The sequence below is a fragment of the Numida meleagris genome, chromosome 19 (assembly GCF_002078875.1).
Source record: "Numida meleagris isolate 19003 breed g44 Domestic line chromosome 19, NumMel1.0, whole genome shotgun sequence".
In the NCBI taxonomy this organism is placed as follows: Eukaryota; Metazoa; Chordata; class Aves; order Galliformes; family Numididae; genus Numida; species Numida meleagris.
Window position 1 is genome coordinate 3,597,176 of NC_034427.1, and position 24,652 is coordinate 3,621,827.

The 24,652-nt window shown below is 40.3% G+C and overlaps 1 protein-coding gene across 3 annotated transcripts in view; it reads left to right on the plus strand.

Moving 5' to 3' along the window:
- DHX35 (DEAH-box helicase 35) overlaps positions 1-24,652 on the plus strand; it is a 68,301-nt gene that overhangs the window by 9,168 nt on the left and 34,481 nt on the right. Inside the window, exons 9-24 of one of the 3 annotated variants that reach the window (XR_002444322.1) lie at positions 31-143; positions 1,121-1,217; positions 2,321-2,479; positions 3,758-3,968; positions 6,692-6,816; positions 7,583-7,637; positions 10,953-11,048; positions 11,440-11,534; positions 12,156-12,233; positions 13,267-13,396; positions 14,087-14,168; positions 14,660-14,731; positions 16,897-17,035; positions 19,876-21,407; positions 21,550-21,681; positions 22,385-22,451. Coding sequence is in view for 2 of the 3 variants with exons in the window: in XM_021417077.1 (XP_021272752.1) it covers positions 31-143; positions 1,121-1,217; positions 2,321-2,479; positions 3,758-3,968; positions 6,692-6,816; positions 7,583-7,637; positions 10,953-11,048; positions 11,440-11,534; positions 12,156-12,233; positions 13,267-13,396; positions 14,087-14,168; positions 14,660-14,731; positions 16,897-17,035; positions 19,876-19,920 (1,497 nt within the window). In the remaining variant the exon portion in view is untranslated. Of the gene's footprint in view, positions 1-30; positions 144-1,120; positions 1,218-2,320; positions 2,480-3,757; positions 3,969-6,691; positions 6,817-7,582; positions 7,638-10,952; positions 11,049-11,439; positions 11,535-12,155; positions 12,234-13,266; positions 13,397-14,086; positions 14,169-14,659; positions 14,732-16,896; positions 17,036-19,875; positions 21,523-21,549; positions 21,682-22,384; positions 22,452-24,652 lie in introns of those variants that run through there. The other 2 variants (XM_021417077.1, XM_021417078.1) reach the window with 2 other exon arrangements.

The following is a 24,652-nucleotide window of genomic DNA, read 5'->3' on the forward strand; positions in this document are numbered from 1 at the left end:
CTGAAAGTATTTATCTTTATTTTAATGTAGAAATTCAGGGATTTCTTTAATCAGAATGATACCGGTGATCCCAGCAAAGACACCAGTGTGATCCTTACTGTGGAGGGGAGAACGTTTCCAGTGGACATCTTCTACATACAGAGGTGCGTTCCTGCTTGATCTTCTCAGTGGTGATTAAGAGTGTGTAACTTGCGGTGTCATTTTGTCTAACATACCAGACCAGTTATAATGAGGTATAACATTCAATTTGGCAAACTTAGCCATTCTTTCAAAATACTTTCATGGTTTTGGTACCAAGAAATTATGGATGTAAGTGTAGCTATAAGATCGAGTGAATCTTCTGCTTATGTGAGCGGCAGGCATATATTTAAGTACAAAAGTGATTAAACATTGTAAGTTACAGACAAATTAAAGGAACTTTTGTTCACCCCTGAGTTTGTTTTGAAATAAATGCATACAGCTTCTCAAAAGCCTCCTCAGCTTTACTTTAGCTTTACTTTTTAGTGGTCTCCATTCTGCAAGGGATTTGTTCTTTTGCAGCTGGACTGGTTGATCTTTGAAGGTCCCTTCCAACTGGACTGCTCTATTCTACTCTGCTTTTCTGGGGGAGATTAGAGGATTTTAAAGGCATCTTTCTCCATCATTCTTTCATATTACTGCAGTTTCATAAATGGAAAACATTAGAACAGAATTCTCAAAAGAACTTTCTAATTTGTGTATGTGAATTCACATTTGTACAAATGAAAATCAGCTCTGCTTGTGTCAGTTTGCTTTGCATGGGGAGATGCCACTCTTCTTGCATGTGCTGGGGAATGTTTCTAATGAGCAGTAAGTGAATCGTATGGAGAAAATAAAATAGTAGCATGTGTAAAACCTCAAGATTACATTTTTCTTTTTTTAGAGCAGACACATGGTCATAGCTGAATTATGTTTCAAGAATGCACTTTTAAATATTTGCTTGAGAAAATGACATTAAAAAAAGCTCTTGAAGTGATAGGATATTGCTTATAGCAGCAGAACATACTTAGACTTTTTTTAGAACTCTAAGCAATGTCAAATAAATTAATTGCTGTTTTTATTTTTTTTTAACTGATATGTCTTCTATTTTCTCTCTCCACAGTCCTGTTCCAGATTATATAAAATCAACTGTGGAAACTGCAATGAAAATTCACCAGATGGAGAATGATGGTGATATACTGGCATTTTTAACTGGCCAGGTATAGACAACAGCACTTTTTTGCTTTACAGTCTTGTATTGTTGACTTTGTGAAGCCTTCTCAGATTCCTGCTTTCCTTTCTTTGCTGTCATTAAGGTGACGAACCTTTTTGACTCAATGAGAGCAGAATTAACTGGTCCCAACGACTTCCAGAAAATGTATTGATGCAATGGTCTGAATTTATCAGAGCTGTTGACACATGATGGTTTTTCTTATTTAATACTGTGTGGTTTTGGCCTTGTTAATATATGGAACAGTGTGCTTTTTGGTGATAGACACACCTACGAAGTTGTTCAATTTGACAGCAAGCCACTGTTAATAATTAGCGTAAATAGAATTGTACATATGTTAGTCTTAAAATTTGAAGTCTTTGACAGGAAAAACAAATTGCTATGTGATTAAAATAATAAAAAACCCCACTATTTTTCTGCTCAGTGCCTGTTAGCTTACTTTGCAGCCAAGAAGAGTAAATTGGAGGTAGCTTATAGTTCCACAGCGCAAACTTCCTTGAATGCTCTCACAAGCATCTTGCATGTTTCTGTAAGAAATTCTTCATGCTCGTTATTGATTTGCCTTTGAAAGAGAGAATTGTGTATCTGACAAGATCATATCTAAACTTTTTTTTTTTTTGAGAGCCACAGTTGATTTCTGAGATTAAACAGGAAGTTGAGGAATAGGAGTTAGTGCTGTTACTGTGTCATTCCAGATCGAGGCCTGCAGCACAGTCAGGACAGATTGGCCCCTCAGTTTGATCTCACTAGTTGAGAGATGCAGAGGAAAATGGGCCTTCTTCCTCATTACTGAACTTTGTTCAGCTCATCCTTTGTGATTTTTCTCATGTATTTGTGTGGAATACTGTCTTGAACAATAACAGTCAGAATTAATATGAACAGCAACATTAATATAAATAGTAATTAATATAAGGATATTGCAAAATTGAGGGAGCTGGTCGGATGGTCTGGGATTTTGAAAAACTAAATCATAGAATCATAGAATTCTAAAATTATATTCGGATTATTTTGGTGCAGTTTTTATATAGGTGATATCTATAGGATATTTGTAAGTGAAAGTACTCATGTTCTTTTATCTTGCTGTGCTTCTAGGAAGAAGTGGAGACTGTTGTTTCTATGCTTATAGAACAGGCTCGGGCCCTTTCTCGCACTGGAATGAAGAAGCACCTCCGTGTTCTCCCCATGTATGCTGGGCTGCCTTCTCCTGATCAGATGAAAGTGTTTGAGAGAGTTTCTCGCAGTGTCAGGAAGGTAAGGTTTTAGCTTAATGTAATCTCTACCACCCAGAAGGCTGTCTGTGTTTCACAGGTTAATGTGAATGAAGTTCACAGGGTGAGATTGTTGTGAGCTCTTACACAGCAAGACTTCTTGCATCTCCTAATAGTGCCTGTCGTCTTTCACACTGTGAACCCAGAGCATTTTCTCTGGCTTGCCTTTTGGCCACTGCTCTGTCCGAGATATGTTAGTTCTAACTTGCCCTTCTACCTCAACTTCTCAATCCTTAGGAGTCTTTTTACGTACCACATGTATTTATCTTTGTCCACTTGCAGCTTTTGCTTATGTCCAGATGCAGCTTGTTACACTCTGAAGTCTGCTTTCACCTGTTTTCATTTCTTTCTGTGGGCAAGGTATCTGGACTAGGCTGTTCTGTACCAAGAAAGGGAAAATTAATGTCGGAGTGGGTAAATGCTCTATTTGCATCTAAGAAGAAATTAAAGCTTGCTTGACTTGAGTACAAAAAAAAAAAAAAGCTTTGTTTTGACTTCTGGAAGCCTTGTTTGGATATTTAACATCAAAGATCTGTCATCTAATTGGTCATGATTAGTGCTTTCTACTTGGGCAGAGCTTGTGTTGGGGCTGAGATAAACTGACAATTACATGGAGTGAGTTGTTATGCTTCTTGTGCCTGCTGGAGTCCAATGAGTAAAGCTGTTCATCTGATGTTGGAGTCTGTTGAGTGATAAATACTTCTTTCTCTCCAGGAGGGTTAGCTGCTAAAATTTACTTTATTTTCATGTGAAATAAGGATTACATTTCCCTCTCACTTGGGAGCAGTTATTTTTTTAATGTTTTAGGACATGCATACAAGTGTGTCTCTGCAGGAATACTGAAGGTGGACAGTTAATCAACTCTGCTCCTCCTCTGCCTCCTGCCCCACTCCAGTGTTACAAGTTCAATATAACTGAGAAACATAAATACGATATTCCAGTTCACTAGTTAAGAACTTTTGATTTACAGTTAGATAACGTTTTCCTTTGCAAACACACCAAGTTCTTCCACATTTGCAAAGAGAGAATAAACCTGAATAAGAAATAGATTGGGAAACTGTAAAAACTAGAGTTACATCAAGTTGAGAACTATTTCTACTGTATTTACTGTATCCTTTTGTACTCCAGAGTGTATTTACTGGAACTGTCATTTCTGAGATCTTTTAAGTATCTTGTATGTGAGCCCTGGTGCACTGATGCTAGTGACAGTGCAATTGAGACTGGGGAGCTCACAGTACCATCATTGTGTCCGTATCTGCAGGTGATAGTAGCCACCAATGTTGCCGAGACTTCTATCACAATTCATGGAATTGCATTTGTAATTGATTGTGGTTTTGTGAAGCTTCGGGCCTATAATCCAAAAACAGCCATTGAATGCCTTGTGGTGGTACCAGTGTCTAAAGCTTCAGCTAATCAGAGAGCAGGACGTGCAGGCCGGAACCGCTCTGGGAAATGTTACAGGCTTTATACAGGTCAGTAATGGGATGCGTTGGGAAGGTGAGCTTGCTGACATGACTTGCATTTTGTTTTACAGTGGCTTCAGTATTAGCTTAAGGAGAACAAAACTGCATCATCTTCTTTCAGCGAGAGATGGTTATTTCCCTTTGTTACTCCTCTGGCTTGTTTAGAAATGCTTTGTTCATACCTGCTAAGCACTGGAAACAGAAACCTTTTATGAAACAGAAATACAAACCGAGCAGGGAAGTTTCAGTAATTGCAAGCCGGCACTGTTCATGTAACTTTCAGAGTGGCAAGTCTACAAAGAATGTTGCCTTTCAGTGATTTTTGATTTCTGAAGATTTTCCTCACTTCATAACAGCCACCTGTGCCACACTCTCCTGTGATTAAAGTGTCTACTGGACTGCGTGTCTAACAAAGGCTTGTGGAGGTCCATGAGATGGTAGAGGAAAAATTCCTGCTGTGGTCTCCATAGCAATAGGTGCCAACCTCAAATGCTGCCTTGAAATATTGAAGCTGGCAGTGTACAAAAATAACTGTTATAAATGAATCTGTCAGCCACTCGGCAATGTTCAGAGTGCTGCAATCCAGCTGCCTCTGTTCTCAGCTGTTGAATAGGAGAAGGAATTACAGCTGAGCACTGCAGTTGACTATGTGCCTCAGGTTCCCTCTGATTTTATCAAGCTTTGAGACTTAGAGAGATCATAGAATCATAGAATTGCTCAGGTTGGAAAGGACCTTCAAGGTCATCAAGTCCAACCGCAACCTGACCATATTGCTCTAACTCTAACAACCCACCACTAAATCATGTCCCTGAGCACCACATCCAAACGGTTTTTAAACACATTCAGGGATGGTGACTCAACCACCTCCCTGGGGAGCCTGTTCCAGTGCTTAACAACCCTTTCTGTAAAGATGTTTTTCCTGATGGATGTCCAGCCTAAACCTCCCCTGGCACAACTTGAGGCCATTTCCCCTTGTCCTGTCACCAGTGAGAAGAGACCAGCCCCGCTCTCACTGCAATCACCTTTCAGGTATTTGAAGAGAGCAATGAGGTCTCCCCTCAGCCTCCTCTTCCCCAGCCTAAACAGCCCTAGTTCCTTTAGTCTCTCCTCATAGGGCATATTCTCCAAGCCCTCCCCCAGCCTTGTTGCCCTTCTTTGGACCTGCTCCAGCACCTCCATGTCCTTTCTGTACTGAGGTGCCCAAAACTGAACACAGTACTCAAGGTGGGGCCTCACCAATGCCGAGTACAGGGGCAGGATGACTTTGCTAGTCCTGCTCACCACCCCATTCCTGATCCAAGCCAGGATGCCATTGGCCTTGGCCACCTGGGCACACTGCTGGCTCACATTCAGCCCATGTCCATCAGCACACCAAGGTCCCTTTCCGTCAGGTAGCTTTCCAGCCACTCCTCCCCAAGCCTGTAGAGTTGCCTGGCATTGCTGTGACCAAAGTGCAGGACCCAACACTTGGCCCTATTGAAACTCATACAATTTACCTTGGCCTGTCAATCCAGTCTATCCAGGTCCTTCTGTAAAGCCTTACTACCCTCTGGCAGATCAACATGCCCTCCCAGCTTGGTGTCATCTGCGATCAAGTGTATCTTTTTGAAAAGTGTGTGCTTGCCAGCAGTTGCCACGTTTAAAAAAAAAAAAAAAAAGGTTTATTCCCTAAATTTGTGTGTCCAGTGAAGAATCAAGAGTGAATGTAATTGCTCTTGCCTTAAATTTAGCTGACTTTTGTATGGACTGTGAGAGCCTGCAGACTAAGGCAAACACTTACTAGATTGTTGAGGTTAATAATTTGTTGTTGGGTTTGGGTGACAGAGTTAAAATGCATCTGTGTGAGATGTGCTTGTATTTCACAGGATAGGTCTTTGGCTGCATTGCAGAGCAATTGCTGATACACTATTAAATAAAAAAAATACATTTTTTGTCCTAGTTATCTTTCACAAGTGTGATCCTTTCCCCTTTGAAATTAAGGTGAAATAAAGCACCTTCTCCCAAACTGATCTGCAGAATTTTCGATTTGGTATTCTAGAGTGTTGTTTAAGAATTGAAATTTGGCAGTGATCTCCTAGGCTGTGTGAAGCAGCATCGAGCACTTCACCTCTGTAGGTGGCCACGGTGATACCAAGTTGCAACATCAGTCAGCCTCTGTGTTTTTAGTGTTTCTGTCAACAGAATCTCAATTCCTTGACTACACTTCAATTATTTTTGTGTGTCCCAGAGCTGGCCTAATGAGTGCTTTAAGAAACATTAAAGAAATTAAATAAACAAAAGGTGCACTGGATGGACTGAAGTAGAGAAAAGATAGTTTTTATCTTAGTGAAGATCAGAGAAACTAGAGATATAGAAAGTTCTATTTGGAAATGAAAATAATTCAGGTAAAAGTAGTGTGTTTCTTGTGCTGATTTGTACTTTGTCTGCTTAAAAAAATCAAACTATTAGAAGAAAAAAGTATTTCCAGATTTCTGTGAAGAATTTGTATTTCAAGTTGAAATGTGGGTCAAGTACAGAATCACAAGTGTAGATAGAATTTTCACGTTAAAGCAACTGAAAATACAATCATAGAAATAATGTCATTTTGAGAAAGAGTTCTTTTAACACCTAGTTAAGTGCTCATAGTCAATAGTTTTAACTTGAAATGGGTACAGTTTTATCATGGCTGTGTGACTTGCACACAGGAAGAGCTGAAACCCAATCCCAAATGTCTTTCTTTTTTTCTGCAACAGAGGAAGACTTTGAGAAGTTGCCCAAGTCCACTGTTCCTGAGATGCAGCGCAGTAACCTTGCGCCTGTCATCTTGCAGCTGAAGGCTCTGGGAATTGACAACGTGCTCAGGTTCCCCTTCCTTTCGGTGAGTCCTAGGCAGTGAGGTCTGTCATCTTCCTTTAGTGCCAGCAGTGATCACTAGGTGACTTGGTAACCCACTGAACCAGTAACTATTGCCTTGCTAATTTGGGAATTACACCTCACTGACCACTATCAGGCAGCAAAGTATCTTTTCGGGAATCAACTAGTGCAAGTAATATGTGACAACTTAGAAACAGCAGCTGTTGTATTTTAGAACTTGCTGTTAGAAGTGTGCAGAAGTTGAGAGCAGTTCAGAAGGAAAAAGTCTTTGAGATTCTGTGAAACTACAGCTAATTGATTTGCACTGAATTTGTGTGTGTGTGGGGGGGAGGAATCTGCAAAACTAAAAGTGTTCTTGTCCAGCTTATTAAAAAGAGCAATACCAGTTTTTAGACTTCTATAAAGTTTCTAGCTACTCTTAAGTAAAACTGAGTTGATAGTGTTAGAAGAGAAAGTTGAGAAGTAACTGATGTGACAATTGCTTTTGGATAAAGAGAGCTTGGTTTTTATAGCTTGGCCTGACTCTATATACTGATAGGATCTTGAGAATGTCATAGTGATGATGCTGAGCCTGTTGAGATGGCTCTGACTCTCAGCACTGGTGGTCAATGGAAGGTTGACAGGAAGAGTCTGAGAACTCTTTTCATTTTGTATGAGTAGAAAGACAGATAATTAGAATGATTTTGTAGAAGAAGATCTAAGAAATTCAGTGAAAATTCTTATGTTCTGTGATGAAAACTTCAAATAATCCATGTTTTTGTTTTCCACAGCCACCGCCTGCACAATCAATGGTACAAGCTTTAGAATTACTGTATGCTTTAGGAGGTGAGATATTATACGTTGCTTTACCTACTATTTTCTTACGGGAGTTGTGGAAAAAAAAGTTGTTAATTTGGATTTGGTGATTGGATGGGCATTGATCATTAGTCAGATTTGCTTTGGAGAACAGAAATGGCAGCTTTGATCAGTTGAAGCTTTTTTTTTTAAACGTACTTCAGCCTCCTCAGAATTCACTTTCTTTTGTTCAGAGCTTACTTCACACAGGTAAGCAAGGAAAAGCAGCAATAACTTTCTGGGAGGAACTAGAAAAGTAGAATTCATCTGTTTTGGTTATGCAGAAGCAGATTTTATTGCTATCTTCTGTGCATTGCCTTGTACTTTCATGAGAGGAACCAAGTATTTGCCATTGTTAGGAGCAGAGCTCTGAGCTGATGACAGTGTTGACTTGATTTGCTCAGGCAGATCCTGTGTTTCTCCAGTTCTTACAGAGTGTTATGAGGATATGAATGGAGGTAGGTCACCAATTAGACCGGTACATGAGTAAGATGCTAAATTCACACGCATCCATTTACATAGGTTGTTGGATATTTGGTCTTTCATTTTGTTGCCATACCAGTGATGGGAACTTTGAGTATAAACAAACAAACAAAAAGTTGGAAATAAAGGTCTGACATCTCTTTCATGGTCAGAATGATTATAATAATACAGAATTTATCATGTTCAATATAATTGCTACTTTATTTCTTCCTTGGTTGAACTTTAAGAAGCATAGAAAGCTTGTTAAGTTTTTCTGTTAACATGTTACATGCATTATCTGATCTTGACTCTGCCTGAAACATGGTAAGTACAATCCGATACTTGAATTTGAGAGCGGAAAGTCACTGGAGATAGGATTCAAAATCTGACAGAAGTGTGCTTCCCAATAGCTCAGCAAAACAGGTGTCACGTATTAGTTTTTGGACCCTTTCATTGATATGATTTTGAAGGCTTTAAACTAAAAGGGAACATTTAGGTTAGATGTGAGGAGGAGATTCTTTCACTCAGAGGGCAGTGAGGCCCAGAGCTGTGGGTGCCCATCCCTGGAGGCAACCAGCCCAGGGCAGGGGTGGGGCTGGGGGGGCTGTAAAGTTCTTCCAACCCAGTCATTCTATGATACTGTGATAACGTAAACAGGAGGAAAAAGGTAGTTTAAAAGAGTTTGTGTAAATTTTGGAAGCTTGCAGAGGTCTGTGGCCATTTTTACGTCACTTACAAGTGCTGTGTTGTAACTTGTGGCAGTCAGCGCAATTCTTATTCTCGTGGAGCTGTAGCTTGTTGGAGTTCTGTGCTGGTTCAGTTGCATCTCACAAAGGAGGCTTTCAGCTGAGGCGCTAGGCTCTTGGCAGCCATTTTGGGCCTGGAACAAGCGCCTTCGTGCTGGCTCTGAAGCATGTTGCAAGAGTGAATTTTTGGCCAAAGCCACCTTAGGGAAATGGAGAGGAAAGGTCAGTAAACTCACTGATCAGCTGTCTGATGTCTTGGCAAAAGCATTGTACTCACCGTAGTTTCACAGGAAAGTATGGAGCTGTTACTTTGTTGGCTGGCCAACTTTTGTAGCAAAACAGAGCAGCTCTGATGTTGGTGTTTGAGGTAGGAAGGAATGCATGCATGCCTGTGATACAGGTTAGCTCTGAGATTTTTGCTGAAGTTTCAGGTTTTTGCTAGTTTCTTATGAAGATTTCTTTTTCTTAAGTTGCAGAGGTAAAGCTGCCCAGGAGTTGGCAAGTGCAGTAAGAATCGAATTTCTCTTATGCAAGTATGAACCTGTATTTCTGCACTTGCATTGTAGTATCATGTAAATGTGCAGCTTAGGGTCGGGACCCTACAGAGCAACTTGTGCAGGCTGAGATAGTTGTGTTGAATAAACACATCACTGTTCTCAGACTGATTATTTTTGCAGTGACATGAACAGATTACATCAGGAGCATCTCTTCTCAGCCTTCTCCTTTGATGCCCATTTGAAAGAGTTGTCAGCAGGAGTATATTATTTTTAGGCATAATTTAGAGGAGTACATATAAGCAGGCAAGAAGTTACTTTATTTATAGCTTTATTTCAGATCCAGTATTTTGCTGAAGATTTGTTTTTATGTTGCTGCCTCTCAGAAACAACCACTTCAGCCAGGTTTGAAATCGGATGTTTTTTTTCCCTTAACTCATCACTTCCTAGTGGGTGTTACTTGAAGCTTTTTAGTGACAAGATGCTTGAAGCAAAGCATGCTCAATAGTAATCTTTTCAATATCTTTATCCAAGCAATGATTTCTTTCATAGCTGTTTACTGCAGTTGCTTCTAAGGTTACTTAATTAAACCTGTTCCAATCTTGTATCCATTGTAGCCCTTCCCTGTATATCCAGGCTTACTGCTACAAAGACATCTGCACATGAGCTGTATATATCCATACACAATTGCACTGACACTTAGAGAATTCAGCAGAAACCAATGGGCTATGGCTTAATATACCTGTAGAAAGTTAAAAAGATGAAGGTTTCTCTCCCTCCGTACTATTAATGAGGTGCTCCACGTTCTAAGATATTAGTGGTGATAGCACTTAAGGGTTGGTCAAATGTTAACTAACCATACCTTAATTTTTTGCAATTTCTCTGTGTGTTTAACCATCACTACACATAAGCTGCATTTTGTATCTGTCTCTGAGGAAAACGTTTTTACCTTAGATGAAATATCTTGTGTTAGTGTAGGGGTGTGATGTGTGACTTACTGTGTTGTCATAAAAAGTTCAATTAAAGTCTTATCAAGTAATAAAGGAAAGTAAACATTTGATAGAGATAGCTGTGGGTTTAGGTGTGCTGACACGAGTTGTTGGAGCTGTCCTCCTTTGACTTGGTGTGTGGTTTGGGTTTTCTCTGTGTGGCTTTTTGCCACCACCCAGTCTGACAAATAGCATGTTTATGTTGTTTCCTCAGTCTGCTCTGGCATGGTTATTTATGCAATCTGCAGTGCTCCAGTGTCCTGCTCCTGTGCTCCCATTGATTTGTCCTTGCGTAGCTTTTCTCATGCTCTGAAAACCAAGCTGCCATGCCTTCATCCTGTACCACTCCAGCTTCAGTAAAAAGGCTACAGCTGGAATGTGGCTGGCAGCTCAGTTACTGATGCCCAAGGCAGGATACACTGCGGAGAATCTTTATCATTTGTGCTTCTCTAGTTTAGATGCTATTAAATTATTTCTCTATGACCCATACAGATGGAACTCAGAAAGCTGACAATATTCCTGGGTGCATTTGCTGTATTTTAGCTCACAATTCTAAAGAATTCTTTCTGTGCCACTTTTACCTGTGTCACAGATACATTTATCAATGTGCTGCAGGTTTGGATATGCACTGCCGTTTAACTGAGCCTCTGGGAATGAGAATAGCAGAGTTTCCTCTGAATCCGATGTTTGCGAAGATGCTTCTGGAATCAGGTAAGTGGGGGAAAAAATCAGATTTTTCTTCATAGTCTTGTGATGAGTGGTGGGTACTGCTTCTAGTAATTGTAGCGTACTGTTTGACACATGCTAAACTTGAAGCATACAGTCTGTTTTGTCTTGGTATAGCGTTTAGTAAAAAGAGCCATTAAACTCATGAACCTCTCTCATGGTGACCAACACATTTAACACACGAGTAATTAAGATTAATACATTTGTCTTTTAATTTTCCATGAAAACATTCACTGTTATACTTGCAAAAAAATCTAGGAGTTCAGGTACTTTGTGTTGATATACTATAAAAATATTTTTCTTTTCTCTATTCTGTATGATGGTAAGTTGAATGGAAGAGGATTTTCTTTACTGAATTTCTTCACTCACTTCTCAGGAAATTTTGGCTGCTCCCAGGAGATTTTAACAATTGCTGCAATGATGCAGATTCAGAACATCTTCTTGATCCCTCCAAATCAAAAATCTCAAGCTGTAAGTTGAGTCTTACTTTTTTTTTTTGGTACATTCTATATTTCTAGTTTTCCACCAAATATTTTATTTTATTGATGCATGCTACAAATTGCAAACTCATATGAAAATGAAACAGAGCTTTGAACTGTACCTTGTGGTTCTGGGTAAAAGGGGAAACTGACTAACAGTGGGGTCCATGTGTCCTTTGCTACTATAAGCAGACTCCTTCTGAGGAGGAGGAATGTGAAGGGCTATAAACCAGTAGTGGCCTGCATGAGGCCTTGTTAAAGAAGGGGGTGGGAAATAAAAAAACCAAACCAAGCAACTAATCAAACATCCCCAAGTCCTCCTTCCTTTTCAGAGATCAAAAAAGAAAGTATTAGGTGATAACAAGCTTTTTTTGGTAGCAGGAGCGTAATTTTAATGCATCTCTGTTAGATTTTTGGGATTTATTTTCAGCTTCTCTTTGTAATTTAAGTTTAAGAATACCACCTCAATACATATGCGTGGTAGAATATTCATGTCACACTGAAGAGCTACACTTTATGGTAAGAATGTTGATAGTCACCAGGAAATACAGAGATGATAGGAACTGAGGTCATTAAACGTGACTGTTTTTAAAATGCATTTATCCTCCTCCAGGCCAGGCAACACAGAAAGTTTGCTGTGGAAGAAGGCGATCATCTCACTATGCTTAATGTTTATGAAGCCTTTGTCAAAGTAAGTGTATGCAAGTATATGTGGATCTGCAGGAATGTGAAGAACTTGGGTGTCCCTTATTCTGATTCTGGAAGTTCTAGATACAGCATCCTCAAAGCTGAGAACTTGCAGAATTATCACTTAATAGACTTGGCATTAGAAGATACTCTGGTCGTATTTTGCCACAGAGCTTCTGTAGTTCCTTTGATCAGGAAACAGAAAGAGTTCTGTGGTTTAGATATGGGACAGAGTTCTTACCTGTAGATAACTGTATTTTCAGAGAGACTGGGATTTCCGAAAGGGTCTAGTAAAAACAGTAAAAATCAAAATTCCGATTGAAATTTGCATTCCCGTATCCTTTTTATAGATATATTTGAGTTTTACTGTTGATAAACTACATCCAAGTTAGCAGTCTTTTTTTTTAAATATTGCCTCATTGAATATATTTTGCTGATATGAAGCACTTATGTAACAGCGTATTTGCAAAAGTCTTGAGTTGAACCAGTATAACCATTCTAGTATTTAAAAAGAAAACTTTCCTCTTCCCATTCCCAAATCAGACTGGCACTAAATGAAACTTTGCCCTTCAGATTTTGAATCTGCATAGGTCTCTTAGAAGCAGCTGAATGCAGAGATTCTCGGAGTAAGTGCTGGCTTCTGGATGAGAAGAGGAGACCAATGAAAACAGCATAAAGAAAATTTTGCTTACATTTTGAGATTAAAAACAGACTAATTTTTGATACGATGCATTTGTGTATGGAAATGGAATGGCTGATGCTTTTGTCTTCTGCTATGTAAAAAAAAGAAATGGAGAAGAGAAACCACCCCCTCAAGATTTTTTCTGCCATTTAGAAGTTGCTTGAAACATGCTCTGTAACCACTGTTGCTACTTACACTTCTTAGTTGCCATGTAAGAAGATGATTTTCAGCAAAAAGAACAATAAATAGCATTGTAGAAGACAAAAGAAAACGTAAAAAGTCTGTGATCCAAAAGAGATTGCTCATTGTTTTACTGGTGGTTTTTCATTGTAATTTCTTTCTCCTTACTCTGCAGCACAGCAAAAGTTCTCAGTGGTGTCAGGAACACTTTCTGAACTACAAAGGACTTGTTAGAGCTTCCGTTGTAAGAGAGCAGCTGAAAAAGCTTCTTGTACGCTTTAAAGTGCCAAAGAAGTCCAGTGAAGGTGAAAGTTTGCGTTTTCCTTCCTTCATGTTCTTTTAAATCTGTTGTCCAATATGTTTGAGGGTAGTCTCTAGACTGTCATTGTGCTTATTGCTTTTCTTGTAACCTTTGAAGTATTTTCTTCACGGCCAAAAATAACATTAATTAAGGCTGTGTATTTTTTTCCTAAAAATGACTGTGAAAGAGCAAGTTAGTCTATTTTTACAATTAACATGTAGCCCAGCCTTCATTAATTAAGTTTTCCAGCAAGAGATTATCACCACTGGTCTTAGATTTCAAGGACAAATTTACAAGGAAGTTATAAAAAGGTCACCCTGTTTCTTCTGGCTTCTCAAAAGAATAGTTTTCTACTGTGTAGAGGTTGGGATCCGATTGGCAGCTGTGCTGTGTGGATATGAATGCCAAGACTGGTTTTCAGCACTTGTCTCTAATTGCTCTGAAAAACCTCAGTGCTCTCTTAATGCTTAGCTGTCCCACAGGGTTGCTCTAAGAACTTTGAAACTATCTTCTTGGAGACATCAGTGGCAACTATAGTTTTTTTACAAGAGATTGCAGGGCTTATCTGCCTTCCAGCTTTATCTGCTGTCAGAGCTTGACGCAGAGTGAAAAGTTGTTTGAGATGATTAAGTGATGCTTAAGGGATTTTTACCTTTCCATTGGCTAATTTTACAAAAAAAATTCTTTTCTTCAGGCGATCCAGATCCCGTTCTCAGATGCATAGTTTCTGGATTCTTTGCTAACGCAGCTAAATTCCACTCTACTGGAGCTTACAGGTAAAATATATGTAGCTTCATTACAACTCTTGCTCAGCTGAAAATCTTGTTTGACTGGGTAAATCTAAGCACAATCAACAAATGGGTGTTCTTCTGGACACTTGCAGTAAGAAGCACATGCCAATTGATTTACTGCATCTTTGAAGGTTTGTGTGTTCAAACTGCATTGATGTTTCTCTTTGTCAAATGTAAATAATGAGTTAAACGGGAATCTGTTACTAACAGTAATTAATTTGTATTAATGCAAGCAAGCACCATGTATTGTAGCCCTTCCATTGCGCTGAATAAAACTCTGAAACCCTGCTTCTTCATTTAATGTAGATCATTAAATTATCAGTTGTTTCTCTGGCCAGCATTTAAGCTTGGTTTCAACTGAAAGCTTCTTCATTAAATATAAATCTTTTTAATTTGCTCCAGTTCTTTCACTATTGCTTTCTGCCACTGTTGCCTATAAGGGAACCGAATTCTAAATAATAAATCTTTCTTTTAAGGACTATCCGAGATGACCATGAACTTCATATCCACCCTACTTCAGTACTGTATGCAGAGAAACCTCCACGCTGGTAAGTTAAAGCAACTTGTGCTTGCTTTGTGATCTTTACAAGGCATTCCTGGCATCCAGACATTTTTATGATTGTCTTTTCTTTATCAGTGGAGAAATAAATGTAGAAAGTCATGGTTCCCAAAAAGAGAATTCAGGTAGTATTTCCTTTGCAACTCTTTGTGGGCAGTATGCGAGTAAATCAAAGCAAGAGAGTGATGTCTAACTATCAGAAAGCCTGCAGAGGTTGTAGGGTAAAGTGGCCCTTTTTAATAGGTGCCATATCTTGCACTGCAACTTGGTCTGTGAGCAGTCTCTGTACATAGATAGAGCTAGGATTAAATTGTTTTTATTAGCTCTAATAAATAAATGTAATTTCCAGAAGGTGCTGCAGTACTTGCATATGGCTTCCTAGGAGAGGGCGTATGCATACAGTTCATGATTCAAAATGTTTGAGAGAAGATATGGTTGTCCAAAAGACTGATGACAGAAATGGTTGTACTTTCATATTAGCTGGGACGTTACGGTTCCATTTAAGTGTCAGAAATGCTTAAATAACAGCTGCAAATGTCTCTAGCTACTCGGTCAGCACGGTCAACCTGGAGTATTTGGACTCTTGTCCTTTGCCTGTAGCTGAGATTTGAGCTCCTACTTCTTGTGTGCCAGGCTTGCAGGAGTGTAACCGATTGGAACTTAGCCATCAATTGCATTGGCTTATAAAATAGAAATGAAGCCAGCTCACTTGGTGTGAGCTGTAGCAATTTTTCAGGGCTGCATTGAGCAGCTGAAGTATTTTAAAACAAGCCTGACTTGCTTGTGTTTTGCCATTTTTTAAGCACCTGTCATTACTGCTAAAAGTAAGATACAAATTGTTTGAAATAGTAAAAGGAACACTTTGCAGAAACTGTCTAGCTTGCAGTAGATGACATCCCAAAAGAAGTTTGGGGGTTATGGGAGAGTGACAGGCAGTACGAAGAATAAATTGAGAAGAAAATAATCTGTTAGGAAAGTATTGGAGGAATTCTTGTTCCTGCATGTACCTCCTGCGTGCTCCTGGCAGAGGACTCAAGTACTGTGGGGCTCAGCTTCGAAATGGAATCAGAGTGGAATCTCTGTCCTCGCCTCCGTCACTTCCACACATACAGAAAGTCAGAATCCTCAACACCTGGAAGCCTTAACTGGTAAAACCTTATGGCTTGTGTGCTTCACTGCCTGTTTGGCATTGACGGCAGCAGCATTACTTGGAGCTGTCTCCCAAGGCCACATAGGATTGCCACTGCCAGCCTGAACACCTTCTCACTCATGGAATCCTATAAGACTGGGTTACCTTACCTCACAACCCTAATTTCAGCTGCTCAGGAGCACCTCCCCTATGGAGGGCTTCAATTCTCCATCTGTTTCAGATGTGTATAAAATGTGTTCTTATTCTTAGCTTTCTCTTTAGCTGTATTGCTCCATTTGGCAGAGATGAAAAGTTCGTACTCCTTTGCTTTCAGAGCAAAACACCGATTAAGGAGAAACCACAAACCTTGTGGCAGCTTCACTGTGTGTATAGGAGGCCGATAATGACTTATGGCTTTGGTGACTAACTGTTCAGAGCGTGGGTTTGCACTCCCTTGGTAGAAATGACTTTCCCTATGGAAGGGTGTCTTCACAAATAGGTTGTCCTTTCTGTTTATGTGGGCGTGGGTGTTTGAGTCCATATAGCTGGCTGCTTCTAAATCTCTTCCAGAGTATGTCCTGGCAGCAATTAAAGCTGATTTCTTCCTCTAATCTTTCTCTCTCTTGTCTGCATGAGGGATGTTCACGTTGTGACTTGGGCCCAGCTCGTTATGGACCCAGGGTCTTGGTGTCTTTGACATCCTCCCTCATGACAGCACAGAATAACTAGCATTCCCTTCCAAAGTATTTGCTATGAATCCCTTTAGTCCCATGATCTCTTTTTATACCTTGTACTGGTCTGTCCTAGTAGTGTGTGAAGTTGTTTGTAATGGTGGTCTAAAAGTTGTCTTAAATTAGAGTACTCTGAACAACCTGAAAAAAGAGGTAAGAGATATTACACAATCTGCAGACTTTCTTATCGTGCTGTGAATCTGTCAGCTTGTATGTGTCTCTAAGCATGCTGTTAATCACCTCTCCCCCTCATTTCCTTCTAGTACAAACATGCTTTTCTTTTCTTTCTCCTAGGGTAGTCTACAATGAAGTCATACAGACCGCCAAGTACTACATGAGGGATGTGACTGCCATTGAATCTGCATGGCTCTTGGAACTGGCACCTCATTTTTACCAGCAAGGAACGGTACGGAATCGGCATAAAGCCCAAACGGTACCAGTGCTGTACTAACAGCTTTGTATCTGAACTTTTAAGTGATTTTCTTATTGTTATTTTTTTTGTCTATTTAATAGAAGAAAAATTATTTAGGTTTTTTTTTTCATTTTAGTGGTTTTAATGTAAAGAAATGTAAAATGTAAATGTAAATTGATGCATGAAAGCTTTTTGCCCTGTAATCCAACCAAGAGACATGATCGAAGTTACAAAACATATCCCTCCAAAAGATGAAATCTTGACCTATTCTACACCCTAATATAGGTGCTTGGTGTTTTTCTGCAAGTATCTCTGTGACTGACAGTGGTCGTACTTTGCACAATCATTTACAAGAGTCTTTGTATCCTTTGCAAATGTTTGTGCAAATCCTGAGCCCCTTGTTTTTGACTGTTTACTGCAAAAAGTCACCTCTGATCTGTTAAAAATGTGAAATGGCCTGGGACAGCTGCAGCTTGTACAGCCTTTACTGTGAGTTCTGTTGTGTGGTATACATACGTAGGGGAAGAAGAAAGAGAAATCTATAAATACCTGAAGGGAGGATGCAAGGAAGATTGAGTCAGGCTCTTTTCGGTTGTGCCCAGTGCACAAGAGGCAATGGGCACAAACTGGATCACATCTGAACATCAGGAAGCACTTCTTTGCTGTGCAGGTGATGGAGCACTGGCAGAGGTTGCTCACTTGGAGTGTCCTTCTTGGAGATCTTCAGAAACTGCCTGGACATGGTCCTGGGCACCCTGCTCTGGGTGTCACTGCTTGAGCAGGGATTGGGCTGGATGGCCTCCAGAGCTCCCTTCCAACCTCAGCCATCCTGTGATTCTGCTCTTCACTTCATCATTTAACAGTTGCCATTTTTTTTCTACTATTCTTTATCAACTCTGTCCCACGCAAACTCATCAGTTTAGCCTTATTCTCACTGATAATTGAGAGATCTGGATTGGCATTAAATATTACCTAAATATTAGTCATGCTGAAGCTGCTGATGCTGCATTGTAAGTAAATACTGTACAGACAAGATTACCAAATTGATCTTGCTTGTGAGTTTCCCATGAGATATTAATAATTATTGAGCTTTATGTTATGAATTAGTGGACTATTTCCAAAATGCTGAGGGGAAAAAGTGCACTTGCATAGCAGACTGATGCAAAACAAGAGATTTATTTGCATACAAGCAGCCATATTGCAGAAAATACTGTTTCTGATTTATTTTTTGATCTGCTATGCTATTTGACTTCTTAAGAATCTCATATTTGCTTGCTTTTTCACTTCCTGGGGTTTTTGGGAAAAGAAAAACACTGCACTGTGTGGAGCATCTTAGAATGTATCTATGTGGCTACGGTATGCAAGGACATTGGTGTTCACGTAATTGACTTGGGAGGGTTTTTTTTTTGTTTGTTTAATAAATGTTGAGCTTTGCTAATTCATCTCAGTTACCCAGACATTTGCCAGCTATAAATACATTTACAAAGTAGTTGAATATTTTCTGCCTTTTACTCTACGGTGTGTTTGACAAAGGTAGCAATGACCATGCAGGGTAGACCCTTGAGCCTTTAGCTGCAGTTAAGCATATTCTGCAAGCATGGTGGTAAATGATGAGGCAGCGTTCCTGTTGTATCAACTCTGCTCCTGGAATAATTCATCCTTTTGACTCACATATTTACATGTTGTAACATCCCATACGTAACACAACGTCTCATTATCATATAACCTCTCCGTGGGCTACAACGCGGTGTGGGGTTTTCCTTTAAATAGGTGGTGCTGGGACATGTGGTTCAGTGACTCATTCAGGCAGAACTGGAATTGCTGTTTGGAAGTAAAGAAGAGTTGCCTTGGATTTTTGCGAGGCAGCACTATATCTGTTGTAGATATTCTATAAAGTCACATCAGAACCTTATTCTCATACTTGCTGCCCTTTTTCGATTTGATAAAGATGAACTCAGTTTGCAACATGACAGAAGCATTACTTTCATCCTAAAGTAGATGAAAGTTATTTAAGGAGTTGTATTATTTAATGACCTCCGTCAGTTTAGTCAGTTGTCCTCATCAGTCAGGAGGCTTAGGTGTATTTATAAAAATGTTTGAAAATCAGAAAGATTACTTCAAATTATAAATTTTGAATAAAACAGCTAACTGTAAGACACAAACGTATGCTAAATTACTGTAATTCAGACCCTTTTTCTTCTGAAGGACATGTCCTTTTGCTAACATATCCCTGAAATAGGATCATCTGAATTCCCGTATCAGGTTTAAAAAAAATTAATAATAAATTGAACCTGAATAGGATTCTCTGTCAAGACTTTTTTCTACAATTGGATTATATTTTTAGGCAATCCTGTCTTATTCCAACTTCTGCAGTGGTTTAAGAGGATGATTCTCATGTTTCCATTCCATGTCTCTGTATGCCTTTTTCTTTCAGAGCGTATAGGTTCCACGGTCCAGTGAAACTACAGCTGTAGTGTTGATCCATCTGTTCAAATCTTGTTCTTCGTGCATGTGTTCCTGGTGTCTGTGCAGATGCATTGCTGGGAACATACATGCCCTTCAGTGCATTTTTACATGGTGACAAGTTGCTTCAAGTGCAGAGTTGTTCATGTGCTAGCACTTAATAGAGAAGTACTTGAAGATGTTTTACACCATGCCAAAATGTTTCTTTTGGATGCGGTGAGGTTTTTTGATTTCATGGATTTATTTTAGCTATGTCAGGAATAAGCAAAGGCTTGGGAAGGGTGGTCTTCCATATTTGCATTTATTTTAATTTGTGATTAATGAGTGGAAGTGCACTAGTTGAACTTCTGTATAATTGTGGTGCATATGCTAAGTGTTTTCTTTCTCTTTTCTTGCAGCATCTCTCCTTGAAAGCAAAACGGGCTAAAGTCGATGACCACTGATTTGATGTGACTTCAGTCTTGTGATGTCAGATGCAGAATCTACCAGCGATTTGAAGCTGGCTACAGTCCATCCAGCAGTCAGTTCATTGCCAACTTGATCTTACATCAACTTAAATGTTTAAATGCCTGCCAGGATCTGTAGGGATTTGTGCATGACCAGTACACTATACACCTATGTAGAGCTTGCATTGTGGACATTTTATTCTTTGCCTAATTGACCACTGTTGTTAACAGGAGCAACATGCCTAGATTAAATAGATAGACAAAAAATAGAAAAGAGGACATGCAGGACCACAAAAAAAGGAAAAAAAGGAAAAAAAAAAAAAAACCTTCAAGAGGGAAATGGATTTCCTGGAGTGATGTGGCTGCCTTATGAGAGTGGGGAATAGGGTACCCTGCCTCTTGTTACCTAGAGCACTGTGACTACTACCGGCCAACTGAGACTGACTCCTGACAGCAGGTAGCTCAGGGCAAGCAGCTAGCCCTTGAAATGCAAGGGACTGCCATGGAAACATTGATTTCGTGTTGGACCATACCGAACTGGTGCAGCTTGTGCTCCCAAGCAGTAAAAGTCTCTTGCCTGATGCCGAGCTGCCTCTTGCTCCCCGTCCTTCAGTAAGTAACATAGTATGTATGATGTCTCAATTCCATACAAGCATACATGGGAATCCTTGTCTGGGGAAGGGGAGGGAGAGTAGCTCGATCTTTTTAAGAATGATTCATTTTTTTCCTCAATCAAGGGACCATACACATGTTCACAAACAGGTTTGCAAATTCTCAGATGGGACTTCACTCTTTTTTTTCTCCTCTCTCCCCCAAGAAGAAAAACCGTTAGCCTCTCACTGCTTGGAAACCAGAGGGCACTGGTTTTGGCCTCTCATTCCGCAGAGATGAAAATGTTCTATTCTTTCCTAGTAAGAATCACAGTCCTATGTATTTCTTTTTAATTAAGAATTTGTCCTTTGCTGCTTGGGACTGCCTGTGTTACTGTAAGAGAAGAACGCTCTGAACATTTGCTGCTTTAACCAGGATTCCATGGCTACTTTTCAGAAGAGAACTGTATTTCAGTGTGTTTTAACAAGATAGCGTGAATACATGTATTTATTTTTTTCTATCAATATTTATTTTAGAAACATGTCTAAAAACTTTATTTTTGTAAAGCAGTTGATTTGATGAATGTTTTTGACGCATTAGCCATAATTTTCTTTTTTAATTAAAAAAAAAACAAACAGCACACAACACAGAATGAAGTATGTAAATAGGCAAGAATTCCTATGTAAAGTAAATGCCTCCTTCATCACAGGACTGCCTTGGAAACTTTCCTGGAAGTTTCTTGACGTTCTCCTTTCCAAACACTGTGGAAGAGCACCTTCCTTCGTGTGCAGTGTGCAGTGTCTCCGTGATGGCCAGCACAGAAAGATGCACTGGTCCCAGTGGATGGCACCAGTAGCGTGACACACCGTATCACCACCTTTGTCATTTTCACTGTGAGCCTCACCTTTGTATTCCTCTCTTTTAGAATGGAAGCTCTTTGGGGCAGGGGCTGTCTCCTAGCCAGAGCTGAGAGCACTGCTGGCACTTACTAAAAAGATTCAATTTACAGTTTTTTGGGTTTTTTTTCTCTTAAAGGATCAGAGAAAGAACCGAATATGGAGACTTTTAAAATGTCCGTGTCTCTCTGTCCTCTGGAAATATTCTTAAGAGAAATAAAGGCATTGAATCAAGGAAGCTTGAGAGCACTTCACTTCAGCAAGACTAGAGGTGAATCCCCAGCATAGCGGTGCTGCTCTGAATGGTGATGGGCACGCGGTGGATGGCCACTGTCACTTCATTCCTTTGTGAATTTTGGCTGATTCTGGACGGTTCTCTTCCCCAGGTGTATTTCTGCCTGGCTGTAAAGCTGCACATTCTTTTTCTTGCAGTGGTTATTACTCTTGCCAAGCTGAATAGCCAGGGATGTAAGGGCTCCGTACCACGCTGCGAGCAGTTGTACTGGTGTAAGAAGGGGTGCAGTAGGCCTTTGTAAAGAAAAACACAAATGGAGAGGTTGTCTTCACAGAGGGGTATTGCCAGAGCTGCACACACAAGTAGAACACACAGAACTTATGCATGAGGTGCAGGCTAAGAATAAGTGGTTTTAGTACCTGTATAAGGTACCTTTAGAGAGCAAGCACTGCTTGCATCAGAAATGTGGACCCTTTGAAGGCTCTTGAAGGCAGAGACCCAGAACTTGAAAGGACCAAAAATCTCTTTGCTTTGTACAACTGTGGCCTGCAGCTCTCTGCTAGACCTGTGTGTAGCTCTGTGCTGTAAATAGCTTTGATGGAGGAGATGGGTGACTGCCTTGTTGTTGGCTCTCTGCTGGAGGAACAGTCAGTGTGTTATTGCGGGGGAGGCTGGGCACTTGGAGATGAATGAAAAGAAATTTGTGTAACAATTTAAAGATTTCAAATCTGGCCTTTAGGGAACGACGTTAAAATGCTGGAATTAAAATGCTGTTTGGAAAAAGCCGTGCCACCACTGCGGAGGAGGTAAGGATTTTAAAATCTAAGCCTACAATCCACGAGACTCAAATTGCCATGGCAAAAAAGCCGTACTCTGGAAGCCCAGTGGAAAGTGCAGTCAGTGTTTCTGCTCATTACTTTGGTATTGTCAGTAGCAGAAAGAGATGTTGCTGAATTTGAATAAAAATTCAACTACAACAATGTTAATTGGAATATATTTCTTATAGATCAAAAATAATTCTGTTAAATGGGTAGGAAAACAGTCACAGCTCTGCCTGTTCAATCTCAAGAAAGAAACCAGTCATGAAGCAATTCAATTGAAAGGACTAAATCCAATGTTTAGGGATGTGCACTTCCCAGTGCCTTATGATAAAAATATCCGTGTAGTGGAATACTAGTGTTAGCATATACAGTGGAATAATTGCCTATTATTGACACATGCACAGAGCGCTATTGCCTAAACTTAAAGATACAAAACTTATTTTTTAGGATGGATTAATTTTATGTGTGTGTTGCAATAAGCATACTGCAGATAAGCATGGGAAAATGGTGGTAAGTCAGTCTGTGTGTGCCTTTAGACTGAAAAAGTGGCTTATCAGAGTGAGAGATCCATGTGACTCACTCAAGATCTGGTGATTTTCTAGCTCGTGGGCAAGTGCAAACGGTGAATTGTTTCCTATTCCAGCAAATAGAGAAATAGGGCAGGGATGCTGATACGGGGAGTGAGCACGAGGGAAGACAGGGCTGTAACATGTTTGATTTTTTTCAGTAATTGCAGCTGTGTTCTGGAGTATTTTTGACTGCAAGTGCGGGCTGGGCCAGCTTCTCTGAGTCTTTCAGGAGCCTCAGTCATGGGGAAGGAGAGAGGGAAAAGAGCAGAGCGGCAGAGAGATCTGCAGGGAAGGTGCAGATAAGTGCAGAACTTCATCCTCGGTGCATGTAGTGACTCACAGCAGTGCCTTGCCTGTTTGCTCCTCTGACTGTTGCTGGTTACGGAGCTGCTGGCTCGTTTGGTGGGAAACTGAACCTCCAGCAGCTGATTAGGGATTAGCTGAGCAGCATCGCCGTGCTTGTCCCCTTTGTGCCGTGTTTGTATCTCATGAAAGAATCACTGACCCGCAGTCTTGGGGCTAAGGGCAGTGCTGCTTGTTTGCAGGTCGGACAGCTGCTGACACAAACACAGACGTGATAATCCACCTTGCCCTGCTGCAGGTGGAAACCATCTGGGCAGTGCACTGTCTTTGGATTTGAAGGGTGATTCCACCCTGACGTGTAGCTGCCGGTTTCATTCCTTACGTTCCAACTTCTTTACCAAGGAAAACTGGCTGTCATTTTTCCATATGGGAATGTGCATGGGTAACTGTTGGCATCCTGTCATTCTGGTGTCATTTGCTGAACTGGTTTATCACTTTTGAGTAACTCCATTGAAGGCAGCTTGGAACTGGTGTCTATTAGTGTAGTTTCTTTATTCCAGTATAAGCAAATCAGCCACTCAGTCCGTAGCCGTTTGAGTGAAGCTTCCTTTAGGAAGCTTCTCAGAAGCCCTTGTACCTAAATGAGCAATAATTTCTGGCAAGATGGGTACTTGGGACTTGACCACAATTCCTGCTTCAGTGGCAGGGGAGGAAGAGTTGAGCTGAGCTCCCAGAGCTTTGCTCAGCACAAAGTCATGCTAGTGGCACTCTGTGGAGCTCACAGGGGCAGCTGTGAATCAAGTTGCACAAGCAACTGCTGCTGGGCTTCCCAAGAGTGAGTGTCAAGGGAGAAATTCCTCCATGGAGTCCAGCAGTACTGCAGGCAGCTTTGCAATGGGCTGTTCTCTCAATTTTTGCAAAAGTTAGAGGATAAATGCCTTTTATTGCTCTCCTCCCTCATCGTTGTTTCTTTTTTCCAGAATCTTAGATTGGAAACAGAGCTAGAACATCTGAGTTTTGGCACTGGCTTTGCCTCTCACTTGGTAAATCCACTTGTATTTTGTTTTACTGAAGTGTAAACATTGGTGAAATTGTATCTCCTGCAGCAGTACCAGACTGCAATGTCTGTCAGATACACTGACACCCACTAATGTGATGCCTCCTGGAATGCAGAAATGCTTTTGGCAAGAGGGTTTGCACGCTGTGTGTTTTCTCTCCGAGGCTGGTTGAAACATTTTGAGAAAAAAGTCTCCCTTCTGAAATAGGAATTAGCAGATTGCTGACAGCTGATACTTCTCAGCGCTGAATGATCTC